Below are 14750 nucleotides of genomic sequence, written 5' to 3' on the forward strand. Positions count from 1 at the left end.
TGGAGTCTCACTATTGTTGCCCAGGCTGGAATGCAATGGTGCGATCTCGGCTCACGGCAACTTCCGCCTCCTGGGTTCAAGCGATTCTCCTGCCTCAGCCTCCCGAGTAGCTGGGATTACAGGCATGCGCCACCACGCCCGGCCAATTTTTGTATTTTTAGTAGAGACGGGCTTTCTCCATGTTAGTAAGGCTGGTCTCGAATTCTCCACCTCAGGTGATCCACCCACCTCGGCCTCCCAAAGCGCTGGGATTACAGGCGTAAGCCTCAGCGGCCAGCCAAGAGTAGTTTTTAAAGTACTGTATTCCTATTACCCAAAGATAACCACTGTTAGAGTGCTGGTACATAGCTTTCCAGATTTGTAATGTATGCATACATATAGTTATATGCTCTTTATAAGAAGCGAAATTAGGGAGAAATGTATTTTAAAAAGGTAAAAACTTTTTTCTGACCTCCACTTCCCAGTGATAACTAATGTTAAGAGTCTGCTCTATATCCCTCATTCTGTTCTCCAAGATTATAGAAAAATGCAAACATATGCAAACATACACAACACACACACACACACACACACGATTTCTACATATTACAAACATGGGATGGTGGAAAACATTACTCTTTCAACTTTACATACCCTTTTGTCATTGGTTGTCATCAGAGACCCATAGGTAGAAACAGATTCAGCTATAGTACAATGCCATATAATAAGTAGGAAAGTTGGACTCAACCTGAGATTTGTCTGGTTTGTCTTGTGGGTCTCAGAAAGTCATTAAAGGTTTTGTGTGTGTGTGTGCGTTTTTTTTGAGACAGTCTTGCTCCGTCACCAGGATGGAGGGCAGTTGCGCAATCTCGGCTCACCGAAACCTCTGCCTCCCAGGTTCAAGCAATTCTCCTGCCTTAGCCTCCCGAGTAGCTGGGACTACAGGCACGTGCCACCATGCCCAGCTAATTTCTGTATTTTTAGTAGAGACGGGGTTTCGCCATGTTAACCAGGATGGTCTCCAGCTCTTGACCTAGTAATCTGCCCGCCTTGGCCTCCCAAAGTGCTGGGATTACAGTGTGCTTTTGTTTTTGTTTTTTTTTTTTTTTTTGAGACGGAGTCTTGCTGTATCGTCCAGGCTGGAGTGCAGTGGCGCAATCTCAGATCACTGCAACCTCTGCCGCCTGGGTTCATGTGATTCTCCTGTCTCACCCTCCCGAATAGCTGGGACTACAGGCGTATGCTACCACACCCAGCTAATTTTTTCTATTTTTAGTAGAGATGGGTTTTCACCATGTTAGCCAGGATGGTCTTGATCTCCTGACCTCGTGATCTGCCCGCCTCAGTTTCCCCAAGTGCTGGGATTACAGGCGTGAGCCACTGCGCCTGACTGAAGGTTTTAAGAGAAATATTCATATATCCCTCTGATGACAGGGTAGGACAAGAGGCTGATCGGATGTCAAACGCTGTAGTCGAGGAAAGGAATGATGGGGGATGGATAATTCAAAACGTTTCAGTCGGAGAGGAGTGGGAGAAGCGGGGATGGGAAGAAGGTGGGGAAAGAGGAGTTGGGGGACGAAGGCAGGGCCAGGATTTGTTAGGGTGTCTGTGGTGTCCTGAGAGAATAGGGGATAAGCTCTTCCCCTAGCTCCATCCTCTTCCTCCGAGGGCAACTGAGGGGTTGGGGCCGTTTCCTGTTCGGAAATATTCCAGGTGGGGGGCGAAACTCCCCTCCCTCGCCCCACCATGGGATAAACCATTATGGTGGGGAGGGATGAGACTTCAACTTGTTCACAAATACTTCATTTTTTTTTTTTTTGTTCTAAGTCTTTCCGGACCACTCCTGTTTCTTTCACCCTTCAAGGGCTCCCAACAATGTGGTGGGTTTCCTTACATCCCAATGGAATGGTAGAGGCCTTCCTCACTCACTCCCTTTCACCCCTAGAGTCTCTGGAAATTGGAACAGTCCCAGAGTAAGTGCCTCAAAGGCTGGCCCTGAGGCTTTCTTTCTGCACAGCCCTAGGAGGGAGAAAGGCCCCCTTCTCTTTTCAGGTGTGTTAGGCAGCTAGGTTGGCCAGTACGTCCTCTGGCCCCTGGCTGAAGAGGTGAGGCTTGGTGGGAGGTATCCTAGGGCAGGACAAGCCGGTCAGAGAGCCATTAGGAGGGTCTTGTGCAGGGGGCGGAGGGCGGGGGTGGTGGTGGGGGCAGGAATAAGGTGGGAGAAGACTGAATAGGGGAGGGGTAAGGGAGAGGGAAAGAACCTATTGGTTGCTCCATCCACACAGGGCTAGCGAAACCATTAAGCCCCTAGGCGACCATGGCCCTGAGACCTGAGGACCCCAGTAGTGGGTTCCGGCACAGCAATGTGGTGGCATTCATCAACGAGAAGATGGCCAGACACACAAAAGGCCCCGAGTTCTATCTCGAGAATATATCCTTATCCTGGGAGGAGGTGGAAGACAAGCTCAGGACTATCCTGGAGAACAGCGAGGTGCCCAGCGAGGTTAAAGAGGCTTGCACCTGGGGCAGCCTGGCCTTGGGCATGCGCTTTGCCCACAGGCAGGCAGAATTACAAAACCACAGGGTGCAGTGGCTGCAAAACTTAGCCAAACTGCACAGATCAGCTGCGCTGGTCTTGGCCTCAAACCTGACGGAACTCAAGGAAAAGCAGGAGATGGAATGCAATGAGGCGACCTTCCAGTTGCAGCTGACCCAGACCAGCCTTGTGGAGGTGCAGAGAGAGCGGGACATGCTGAGATGGAAGCTCTTCCATGCCGTAAGTTCCCCTGAATGGTCCTTGCCCAGTGCCCCTGCCCTGCCCCAACCCACCCGGACCCCTGCCCTGTCCCCAAAACGTGTCTCAGCTCCGTCCATTTCTCTGCAGGAGCTGTCATCTCCCCAGGGTCAGAGCCAGGCTATTGTGTTTCCAGGCCTGGCCACTGCTGGAGGGGCTTGGACAGAAGGAGCAGATGAACAGGAAAAAGAGGTGGCTACTGCCGGTGCTGCTAGAGAAGGAGAGGAGAGGTATGCAGAGGCGGGGCCTGCCCTGGCAGAGGCCTTGCAGGGACTGGGAGGAGGCTTCAGGTAGCCTCTTGGAGCTGTGGAGCAGACAAATTACACCTTTGGGGAAGGAGGAGGAAGATCTCAGGTCAGTACAAACAGCCGTGTCTTATTTCTCTGGGCCTGGGTCCACAGCCTCACTGGAGCCTATTCCTGTCCAGCTCCCTGCCTCATTCACATACTCATACGCATGCCCTTTGTCTGCTTTTTAAGCCATACCCACTATACCCCCTCCACCAGCAATGGTCATAGTACCGGTTCCAACCCAGATGCCTTCCAATTGGGGGTCCTCTGATGCTAGCCTGTGGTCTGATGTGGGGACCCAGGGAATAGACCCTCAAGAGCCCCCAAGAGACAGGAGAGACTCTGAACCCCATCAGCAGAGAAGACCTCCAGTATATCTCAGGCCCTGGGACTGGGACTACCCGTGGTGTAAAGCTGTGAATTTTTGACGGAGGGAAAATTGCTTCCTCTGTGGGAGGCTAATCTGGCTGCAAAAGCCTCAGTAAATTGAGAAATGTAAAATAGAACAGAAATATACCTCAATGGGAAATCAATCTTCAGGGAGAGAGGGGAGAGGTGGGAGGGAGATTGAGTGAAGTGAGGGGGGAAGGGAATAAGTGGGAAGATTGAGCAATGTGGGGGAGGTGGGGCTGTGGGGGGAGGATGTAGATGATGGGCAGAGAGAGACATGCTTTAATGACTCCCTTTGTATTTCAGAGGATTAGTAGTCAACACTCCAGAATTACTGTAGTTTTATTTGTGTGTGTGTCTCTAGCTCCCTATCTTAAGTGTCTGGCGGACCTGGGCAGTATGTAACACCTCCACTCTCTCTCTCCATGCAGGCCTTAGATAATTGGAGCAGGACTGGATATTTGACCACTCCTGAGCCAAATGAACTTTTTCACATTAGAAAATCTGAACAGACACCGAGCTTAGTGGCTCATGCTTGTAATCCCAGCACTTTGAGAGGCTGAGGCGGGTGGATCACCTGAGGTCAGAAGTTGGAGACCAGCCTGGCCAATGTGGTGAAACCCCGTCTCTACTAAAAATACAAAAAAAAAAAAAAAAAAAAAAATTAGCCAGGAGTAGTGACACACGCCTGTAGTAACAGCTATTCAGAGGCTAAGGCAGGATAATTGCTTGAACCAGGGAGGCAGAGGTTGCAGTGAGCAGAGATCATGCCACTGCGCTCCAGTCTGGGTGACAGGGAGACTCCGTCTCAAAAAAAAAAAAGAAAAAGAAAAAAAAATCTGAACAGACAGGCAGATTCCACAGTCATCAGAATGGTGTTGGGCAATGAAGCAGTGGGTCACTTGGAGTTGGGGCCAGGGTCAGAGCCATGGACACCAAGGCCACAGCTGAGGCTCGACCCTGACTATGGGGGAACAGAACTGCATGCTTTACAGAGTCAAGTGTTTTATAGAGGATGCCAGTATGAGGTTTCAGGGAGCAGACAGGCAAAGAGGAGATCATCCTGTGACTCCAGAGAGATGGGAGAGAGTAGTGGCAGCCCAGCCACTTTTAACTCCCTGTAGTTGTGCTACATGAAAATCTACTTTACACAGAAAGCCTTTACTTTGAGTGAGTTTTTGTTCTGATAAACCAGATTATTTCCAAGTTAGAAGTTTGTACCAAAAGAGCAATTTTGAACAAAAGACCATTAAAGAAAATGGTGGCAATGACTGGAGAGTTGCATCAGGGTGTGGTGAGCAGTGGAGATTCCTGCATCTCAAAAGTTTCCATGAATTAATTGGATAGGAAGTTCATTCATGCTCTGAGTGAGTTATATCACAAGAAACAATCAAAACAGTCCTGGGATGAACCCCAGGTGCATCCTGACTCAAATCAACACAGCAGAGGTTTGCCACCCCAAGAGAATTCCTTAGGCCCACCTAAAGAAAACACCAGCATGCAAAGAAACTAAGAACTTTGAAAAAAGGTTTGACGAAATGTTAACAAGAATACACAATTTAGAGAGGAATATAAGTGAATTAATGGAGCTGAAAAAGACAACACGAGAACTTCGCGAAGTATGCACAAGTTTTAACAACCGAATCCATCAAGCAGAAGAAAAGATATCAGAAGTCGAAGACCAACTTAATGAAATAAAACGAGAAGACAAGATTAGAGAAAAAAGGATAAAAAGGAACGAGCAAAGTCTCCAAGAAATATGGGACCATGTGAAAAGACCTAATCTACGCTTGATAGGTGTACCTGAATGTGACGAAGAGAATCAATCCAAGCTGGAAAATATGCTTCAGGATATTATTCAGGAAAACTTTCCCAACCTAACAAGGCAGGACAATATTCAACTCCAGGTAATACAGAGAACACCACAAAGATATTCCTCAAGAAGACCAGCCCCAAGGCACATAATCGCCAGATTCGCCAGGGTTGAAATGAAGGAGAAAATACTGAGGGCAGCCAGAGAGAAAGGTCAGATTACCCATAAAGGGAAGCCTATCAGACTCACAGCAGATCTCTCAGCAGAAACCCTACAAGCCAGAAGAGAGCGGGGGCCAATATTCAACATCCTTAAAGAAAAGAACTTTCAACCCAGAATTTTACATCCAGCCAAAGTAAGCTTCGTAAGTGAAGGAAAAATAAAATCTTTTGTGAACAAGCAAGAACTCAGAGATTTCACCACCACCAGGCCTGCTTTACAAGAGCTTCTGAAAGAACCACTACACATAGAAAGGAACAACCAGTATCAGCCTTTCTAAAAAATACCAAAAAGTAAAGAGCATCAACATAATCAAGAATTTACATCAACTAATAGGCAAAACAGCCAGCTAACATTAAATGGCAGTATTAAACTCACATATATTATTATTAATTCTAAATTTAAATAGACTAAATCCCCCAATCCAAAGACACAGACAGGCAAAAAAAAGCCAAAACCCATCAGTACGCTGCATCCAGACCCATCTCACATGCAAAGATACACAAAGACTCAAAACAAAGGGATGGAGAAAGATTTACCAACCAAATGGAGAGCAAAAATAAATAAATAAATAAAAAGCAGGAGTTGCTTTAAAGCAACAAAGATCAAAAGAAGCAAAGAAGGATATTACATAATGATAAAAGGATCAATGCAACAAGAAGAGCTAAAGATCCTAAATATATACGCACCCAGTACAGGAATACCCAGATATATAAGACTTATAAAGAGACTTAGACTCCCACACAATAATAGTGGGAGACTTCAACATCAATATTAGACAGATCAATGAGACAGAAAATTAACAACGATATCCAGGATTTGAACTCAGATCCGGAACAAGTAAACTTAATTAACATTTATAGAACTCTCCACTTTAAATACACAAAATATACACTCTTATCAGTACCACATCACATCTATTTACAGATTTAAATGAAATATTGGTTGGCTGCTTGTTTGTTATTTTCTTCCCTCATTTTTTTTTCATGTCTCTATTATTAAGCACAATTATAGGCATACCCATTTTGAGACTGCATTCTAGCCTGGGCAATAAAGCAACACCCCTGTTCTCTCTCCCTCTTCCTCTTTCTCTTTCTTCCTCTCCTTTATTCTTTTTTCTTTCTTTTTTTTTTAAAAAAAAAGAAAACACCAGCACCATGTAGGTACAGACTGTTCTGACTGTTTGGCCCTATGGCAGGAGAATCCTTTCCAATCCCCAGTGAGTAGAACTTGGGACAGTCAGATCTGAAAAGGGAACTCCTGCCACTGCCAAGGAGGTGAGTCAACAACTGATAGTGCTCAGAGGGTTTACTGGTCTAGACTATAAGCCAAAGCATGGTACCATCTTGAGAGATTCTCTCCCCTAAACCACCACCATGATAAATGTGGGCGGGAAATCTGGCTACAAAGCTCTCAGTGTAGAACAGAACAGAAACGTATCCCAATGGGAAATCAACTTTCAGAGGGAAGATGCGAGGAGGATAGGAATGGGTAGGGCAAAGGGGTAGGTGACAGGTTAGTCGTCTTCTCTCCCTCTGATGACTGTGAGTTTTGTTGATGGGGGCTACGTTTATGTTTTTGCCCACAGGTGGAAGGATGAGAAGGAGTTACATCTGGACCAGACTGAGACACAACTGGAGGAACCCTGGACATTGCCCAAGGCCTGTGGGTATATAGAGACTGAGAATCTGTCATGGCCCTGGGACATCTCTGCAGCAGCTAAACATGATTTTTAGGTTGTCTCCTGTTGGGAATGGACAGTCATCAGGATTGAGGGCCAGATTCCTAGCCTGCAGTTTTCAGAAATGTCTTTGGGCTTGTTTATATTCCTCTAGAACAGGGTTTTTCAATCTCAGTACTCTTGACATTTGGAACTGGGTAATTCTTTTTTGCAGAGGGGTGTCCAGTACACTGTAAGATGTTTAGCAGAATTCCTGGCCTGTACCTACTAGTTGCCAAAAGCACCCATCCCTTAGCACCAGTTGTGACAACCCAAAATGTCTTGAGATACTGCCACATGTCCACTAGAGGGCAAAATTGTTCCTGATTGGAAAATGAGGTACTTGGGAGCAGTCAAAATGGGAAGAATTAGGAGAAAAAGGTCAATGAGGCTGAGGGGCCCTCTCAGGAGCTGAAAAGTATCCACTGGGTCTGGCATTTACTCTGAATCTTCCAGCAGATCTAGGAGAGTGGCAGGGGAAGAAGCCAAACTGCAGAAGTGAGGAGTGAGGATTATGTGGAATCAGTGAGGGAGGCTCTTCCTCAAGGACTCTTGGCTGTGAAGGGAAGGGTTGAAGTGGGATACTCAGTTGAGGGAGGGCTTTTTTTTTCTTTTTTTGAAACAGAGTCTTGCTCTGTCACCCAGGCTGGAGTGCAGTGGTGCAATCTCAGCTCACTGCAACCTCCACCTCCCGGGTTCAAGCGATTCTCCTGCCTCAGCCTCCCAAGTAGCTACCAAGCCCAGGTAATTTTTGTACTTTTAGTAGATATCATGTTAGCCAGGCTGGTCTCGAACTCCTGACCTCAGGCAATTCACCCGCCTCGGCCTTCCAAAATGCTGAGATTACAGGTGTGAGCTACTGTACCCAACTGGTTCTTTTGAATATGGGAGAAATTTGAGCCATGGAGGAGATAGTTGAAGAAACCTTGAAAATGCAAACAGCATGGGAAAGAATGTGGTAGATTCTGCATACTGTATTGGAGGCATGGCCCCTGTATTGTGAAATGAAAAGAAAAAAAAAACAAGATCACTTTTGTTTTTGTAAAACAAAACTACCCAAAGTTCTGTGAGTGTGTATATGAATATTATACATTTATGGATTTATATTTCTCTTATGTTAGAGTTTTATGTTTATGTAAGCATAGAAAATGGTTTAGAAATACACTTAGCAAACAAGGTATTACCTAGGGAGGGTGGGCTCAGGGTCAGGGGATAGGAGACAGCAGGTTATGGGGATATAGAGTGGGATGGGGTATGGGGCAGTTGGGTGGAGGCCTTTTATTTCTGTATATACCTCTGTGTTATGAAAGTAAAATAATTAAATGTTCACAAAAATACAAAAATAGTGAAGTGAATTTACTGGCTTGGGTGGCTTGGAAGGGCTGCCTTTTCCTCTGAAACAGGAGGAAAGAAGAAGAGCAGATATTGATCTATATGGCAAAGGGGTGGGAAAACAAGGGAGCACCTGCTTGTGTGTTTGTGTTGTGGACGAAGTGCTTGGAAGTGAGGATGGAAGGGCAGGGCAGGGGTGGGGCCCTTTGGGTGCATTGGGGAATAACTAGGGGGTGAAAGTGGGGAATGGAGGGAGAGAAAAGGATCGTCAAGCTGCATGGAGTAGGATAGGACCCAACTGAAAGAAAACTAAGGGGGAGAGCAGTGGGAGTCTGGGAGGAAAAGAAAGTAGGGGTGGCAGACCCAAGCAGGGCAGCAGACCCAAATCTATCTCTCAGGTGTTACAACCTTCCACTTACTCATTACAGCAAAACATACAAAAAGGGTATGTACATACAAAAGGGGAAAAGGCAAGAAGTGCGGGCAGAGATCATGCCTGACTCCTTCCTGCCCCTTCTAAACCTGTAGCATATCTCTTCATTTGTTGCTCCACTGTGGAGAAGCTGAAAACTAGCTATATTTTATTTTTAGTCAACTGGGAGTGCAATTTCTAGCAACCTAATCTTTAACTGCAAATACCCAAGAGTTTAAAACAAAGTTCAGCTTACCTCAGGTCTTTGATTTTACAGTACGGATTACACAGTGCTTGGCAGAGGAAGTGTAGCCGAGACACTGGCAAACTGCACAGTTGAAAGGACCTAAAGGAAATGAGGGAAAAAAAGTAATTTAAAACAAAACTTTAAGTAAAAGGCTTATTTGGCTTTTGTTATCTTGCTGGTAGTACTAATTTACCCCTTCCAAAACCTTAAGAGTTATTATCCCATTTTGCAGATACAGATATTAAGGCACAAAAAGTAATCTGCTCAAGGTCACATAGGTAGGTACAGAACTGAGGTCATTACTCAGGTCTGACTCCAGAACCATGTTACTATGTGCCAGGCACTGGGGCAAGTACTTCATTTTCACAAATTATCTTATCTGGCCCTTAACCCAATAACGAGAATTATTATTATTTTTTTTTCCCTTTATTTATTTTATTGCATTTTAGGTTTTGGGGTACATGTGAAGAACATGCAAAATTGTTGCATAGGAACACACATGGCAGTGTGATTTGCTGCCTTCCTCCCCATCACCTACATCTGGCATTTCTCCCCTTGCTATCTCTCCCCAGCTTCCCACCCCCCACCCTCCCTCCCCTATTTCCCCCCAACTGACCCCAGTGTGTAGTGCTCCCCTCCCTGTGTCCATGTGTTCTCATTGTTCAACACCCGCCTATGAGTGAGAACATGCGGTGTTTGATCTTCTGCTCTCCTGTCAGTTTGCTGAGAATGATGGTTTCCAGGTTCATCCATGTCCCTACAAAGGACCCTAACTCATCAATAACGAGAATTATAACCATCATTTTGTCCATTATTTGAGACATCAAGTGACCTGCCCAAGCTAACTTTACAATATAACTGGTTCTTGGTTGTCAGTACTAATAGAAGAATTAATGACAATAATTAAAAACCAGGAAAGCTCAATAGTAAACTCTTATATAGCCAATGTGCTTGGGGGAGGAGGATGTTGGGCTAAATTTTTGGTAAGAGTTTAAGCCCTCTAATAAAGGCAATAAGGGTTATGGGGGAGGACTCCATCTAAGGTTGACTTTCTGGAAACCCAAAATGAACCAGGAGACCCTTTGCTTCCATCACTGTTTCAACTTTCTCAAATGTATCAGTCCTTTTCCTTTTTTACTTTATAATATACAGCCGGATTAAAGCTGTTAATTGGTCAAGACCTTGTAGCCAAGGTCTTTCATAATTCTGAGTCCATTTAACTTCTCATCCCTTCCCCCTTTAGTTCCAAACACAAATCCTTGTTAATGCCTCTCTCCCTCTCATTGCCCTCAAACACACATAACCCATGCTCATTTCCACCTTTAAGCTATTGCCCACTCAAGAAATACAACTATAAGTGACACAACTTGAGTTATCTCATTCCTCAAGTGAAGCTTTCTGCTGACCCTTCTCCTTCCAGTTCCCTGCTCCTCGGCTGGGCTGAAAACTAAGGGAGAGGCATTATCCATCTTAACCCAAATATTGAGAACAGACTTACAGCATTTTCTAGATAGCACAAGTGTAAGTCTTCTTTGCTTCTTTAGTCAGTGCCGGTAGGACTGTATTTTATAGTATACCGAGTCCATATTACAAAAGTAATTTATCTAAGCCTCTTTCAACTTCAGCTCATGACCTTCTGTAAAGTTGTAAGCTCTGGTGGAAATAACTAGGATTTATAGCGAGATAATATAGGAGTGTACCTCTGCCCCTTACTAACCTGAAGTTCCTTGAGGCCTCAGTGATGAAATATATGTAGAGAAGAGTGACAACCAATTTAATGTTAGATTTATGCCTTTTTCCAGAATGGTCATTGCACCAAAATAGCAGTTCTCAATGATCAACTTAATGACCTTACATGTTCTTAACACTTTAGAGTTATAAAGCACATCCACACAGTGGCAACGAACACTAACACACACACACACACACACACACACACACACACACACAGTGACTAGTACAGTGCCTGGCACATAATATTCAATAAATCCTTATTATACTGATTGATATAAAATACAGATAACTGAGATCATTACTTTTATTCATTAATAATGCTAGAAATGATCATGTGCCTGAATACATGAAATAAACAAGTAGGTCCATTGTCTGGGAAGCCCAAAAACCGGAGGAAAGATATGGATATACTTACTTATTAATTGTCAAGGCTGGTGGCATGAATGCTGAGGCTCGCTCTTCCTCTTCAAATCCAAGTAGGTGCTGACACTTCAGAGACACTGACAGGTGATTGTGACTGCTTTTTACACAGAAGGCCATAGCCAGAATGTCCATTTTTGTATAGGTAGGTTGAAGTAGTATAATTGACTGCAAATCGTCAATTATCCTTTTTGCATATTCTTCTTCCTGAATCTCATACAAACAGTGAAACAAGTCCATCGGCTCAATTTGCAACCTAGAATATTTATCCTTTATTTCTTCCTCAGTCCACTTCAGTAACTCCTCTCGAAGACCTGGGGAAACTCTTCTTCCAAAAGTAGTTTCCACCGTCTTTCCTTTTCCTTTATGTAAGAGGCCAAATAAGAATTGTATCATTAGTGATGAAAAGCCTTTTCCATATTGTTGGAATATTTCTTGCCACATTTTCCCCACTTGATATGAACACATCCAGCTATTGTCATTCTTCAGGGCATAGAAAACAGCAGTCAAGAACTCTTGGAAACTGAAGTGAAGAAAAGTGTAGACATTGACAGCTCCTGCAGCCTTTTTCAAAAAGCGACTGAGAAAAGTGCAGTTGGTATCACACACTCCTATCCCATGTCTTCTGAGGTCACTGACTGCAAACAAAACCTGATGGTTTTGCAGACCCTCCGCAGCCAAAGAGCAAAGACTCCACAGGCAGCTTTGTCCCTCCCATACTGAGATGCCTGTAAGGGTTTTGAGGCACTTGGAAAAGTAGAATAAATACACATCAGTCATGGTCTGAAGTGACCTCAAGAGAGTCCCATCACCATCTCCCTTTGGCTGCAGGACATTGCATATCATCCAGGAGACAATGGGAAGAGAAGACATAATGTCAAGGTCTTCATTCTCTCGAAGACCATAAAAGACTTTCATTGCTGTATTAGCACCTGAAAACTGGCTCAGTAAATATGCTCTCTTTTCAGTATCTGTAAACCATAAGATCTCTATCTGGATAGGTTGTTTTAACAGAGAGTGGAGCTTCTTCATGGCTGTAGGCCGGGCAGTTATCAGGAGAGAGGATTCGGGGAATAGTTTTTTCCTCACAAAACTGTACAAGAGAATCTCTACTGGCTTCCTCTCCTGCGGGTGAACACTAAGATCCTCTTCTTGGTCACCAACAGGGTCCTGCAGCTCAGGAAATCCATCGAGAATGAACAGAATCTTCTCTGGATATATGAGAAAAATGTCCAAGATTGGTCTGTTTATATCTTGAAAAGTGTTTGTGATAAGGTCAGCAGCACTAAGGTTGGCAATAGGGCTGATTTCTCTGCAGTTGACGTAGATGAGATAGTCAAACCTGCCTGGAGTCACCACTCCTGCTGCCCAATCAAACATGAACTTGTGCACCACAGCTGTTTTCCCAGTCCCAGCACATCCCTGAAGCACCACAGTTCGAGATGAGCTGGAGCCCTCTTCATTAGAATCAAATATATGTTCCATGTCAATAAAATGATCTTGTTGAGGAATTCCACATGGTGTCTCTTCTGATATACCATGGTCTTTTACAAGAAGCAGACGTGACTCTATGTGCTTGCCATGGTGGTAACATTTATCAGCTCCTATCTTTAGGTATTTTTCTTTTAGATGTTTTCTGAATATGTCCCGGTAATCTAATGTGGTGACAGCAAGAGTTAGTAATTACAGAATCCTAGACAACAATTCTAACTAGTACCTCCACCCACCATCTCCAGTTAGATGTCTCAAAGGAGCCTCAACTTTACATGCCTAAATCTGAGTTCTTGATTTCTATACTCCTCTGTCCCCCCCAAAAAAACCCTCCCTAGGCATCTCATCTCAGTTAAATGGTGTTAGCCAGTTGCTCAGAAAAATGTTATAAGTATTTTTTCCTTCGATCCTCTACATCCAATCAATTAGCAAGGCCTAGCATTTATACTTTCAAAATAAGCCTCAAATTCATTTATTTACCACTGTATAAATACCACCCAAGTCCAGGGCACTGTCAACTCTTTCGTAGACTGCTGAAATAGCATCTTACTAATCTATTCTTGCCCATCTACTGATTCCTTCCTATGCAGCAGCCGAAAAAATCTTCTACAGATACCAATTAGATCATCTCACTTCCCTGCCCAAAATCCTTCAAGAGCTTTTCATTATTCTTGGTATAAAATCCTAAATCCTCTTCCTACAAGGTGCTCTCATGATCTGAGCCCTCTCTACCTTCCCTCCCCACAGCCTCATTTTTTATCATCCTCCTTTTCACTCTCTACATTAAAGCCACATTGGCCACTTTTCAGTTCTCAAAAATGCCATGTTCTCTCCTATTTCAGGGACTTTGCACTAGCTAATCTTTCCACCTAGACTATTTTTCCTCCTGCTCTTCCCATGAAAAGCTCCTTTTCATCCTTCTGATCTCAAATAATACTTCCTAGAGGAGGATTTGTTTGACTACCCAATTTTTTTTTTAGATGGGGTCTCACTCTGTTGCCCAGGCGGGAGTGCAATGGTGTCATCTTGGCTCACTGCAACCCTCACCTCCCGATTCAAGCAACTCTCCTGCCTTGGCTTCCCGAATAGCTGGGATTACAGGCACTCACCACCACACCTGGCTAATTTTTGCATTTTTAGTAGAGACGAGATTTCACCATGCTGATCAGGCTGGTCTTGAACTCCTGACCTCAGGCAATCTGCCTGCCTCGGCCTCCCAAAGTGCTAGGATTACAGGCGTGAGCCACCACGCCTGGCCATGACCACCCAATTTAAAGGAGATCCTCACTACTATTTCCCTTCCCGGCACCATATTTTTCCCTTTATAGCACTTACCACAATTTATAACTGCCATGTTCATTTACTTTTTCATTGTCTTTTCTACTATACAATAATCTACGTAAAGACAGGGACCTTATCTGTCTATCTCCTTTACAATAAGTACCCTGAGTACCTAGCACTGTGCCTAGCAAATAGCAGACACTCTATAAATACTTATTTAATATGGCTACAAATGCTTTTGTATTACAAACAAGTTATTTATTATTGCCTATTCTGTGACAGATTCTGTTAGAACCTTTATGAACATTTCTGATTTAATTCTCCCAATAATCGCATGAAGCAGGTATTATCCACATTTGATAGTTGAGGAAATCGAAACTTATAACCAGGGCCACCTTCGAGAGTGTGCAATCTGTGCAGTCACACAGATTTCCATGCTGAGAAGGATGTATACTTGGTTTAATGCTCTGCTGTTGCTGTCTTAAAAACCTTAATATTTGACCAAGAGGTTTTGCATTTTCATTTTGCACTGTATCCCACAAATTATGTAGTCAGTGCTGCTTTACATAGCTTTAGGTAATTTGTCCAGTGCTAGTAAGTGACGTCAAGTACAAACTTCTGTTAAGTG

General features: G+C 44.1%; 2 protein-coding genes across 2 annotated transcripts in view; one reads left to right on the top strand and one right to left on the bottom strand.

The window, feature by feature from the left end:
• The window catches only part of LOC116531880 (NACHT, LRR and PYD domains-containing protein 3), a 56393-nt gene that overhangs the window by 12145 nt on the left and 29498 nt on the right, over positions 1 to 14750 (bottom strand). The window contains exons 4-5 of the mRNA XM_032250888.1: positions 11346 to 13005; positions 9206 to 9295 (exon numbers count right to left, since the gene is read on the bottom strand). Of these exons, the coding sequence (XP_032106779.1) occupies positions 9206 to 9295; positions 11346 to 12835 (1580 nt within the window). The 5' untranslated portion in view covers positions 12836 to 13005. The remainder of the gene's footprint in view (positions 1 to 9205; positions 9296 to 11345; positions 13006 to 14750) is intronic.
• Positions 1891 to 7875, top strand: TEX13B (testis expressed 13B). The gene is made up of 4 exons (XM_032250889.1): positions 1891 to 2084; positions 2265 to 2755; positions 2864 to 3003; positions 7074 to 7875. The coding sequence occupies exons 2-4, from the start codon at positions 2297 to 2299 to the stop codon at positions 7219 to 7221; spliced, it is 747 nt and encodes a 248-aa protein (XP_032106780.1). The 5' UTR covers positions 1891 to 2084; positions 2265 to 2296; the 3' UTR covers positions 7222 to 7875.

The sequence above is a fragment of the Sapajus apella genome, unplaced genomic scaffold, assembly GCF_009761245.1.
Source record: "Sapajus apella isolate SASKATOON/1434 unplaced genomic scaffold, GSC_monkey_1.0 scaffold73, whole genome shotgun sequence".
In the NCBI taxonomy this organism is placed as follows: Eukaryota; Metazoa; Chordata; class Mammalia; order Primates; family Cebidae; genus Sapajus; species Sapajus apella.

Bases quoted from the DNA above. Each gene is read 5' to 3' on its own strand.
- TEX13B (XM_032250889.1), top strand. From the start codon at position 2,297: ATGGCCCTGAGACCTGAGGACCCCAGTAGTGGGTTCCGGCACAGCAAT. The intron at 2,756-2,863 runs GTAAGTTCCCCT...ATTTCTCTGCAG, and splicing joins GATGGAAGCTCTTCCATGCC to GAGCTGTCATCTCCCCAGGG. The intron at 3,004-7,073 runs GTATGCAGAGGC...TTTTGCCCACAG, and splicing joins GCTAGAGAAGGAGAGGAGAG to GTGGAAGGATGAGAAGGAGT.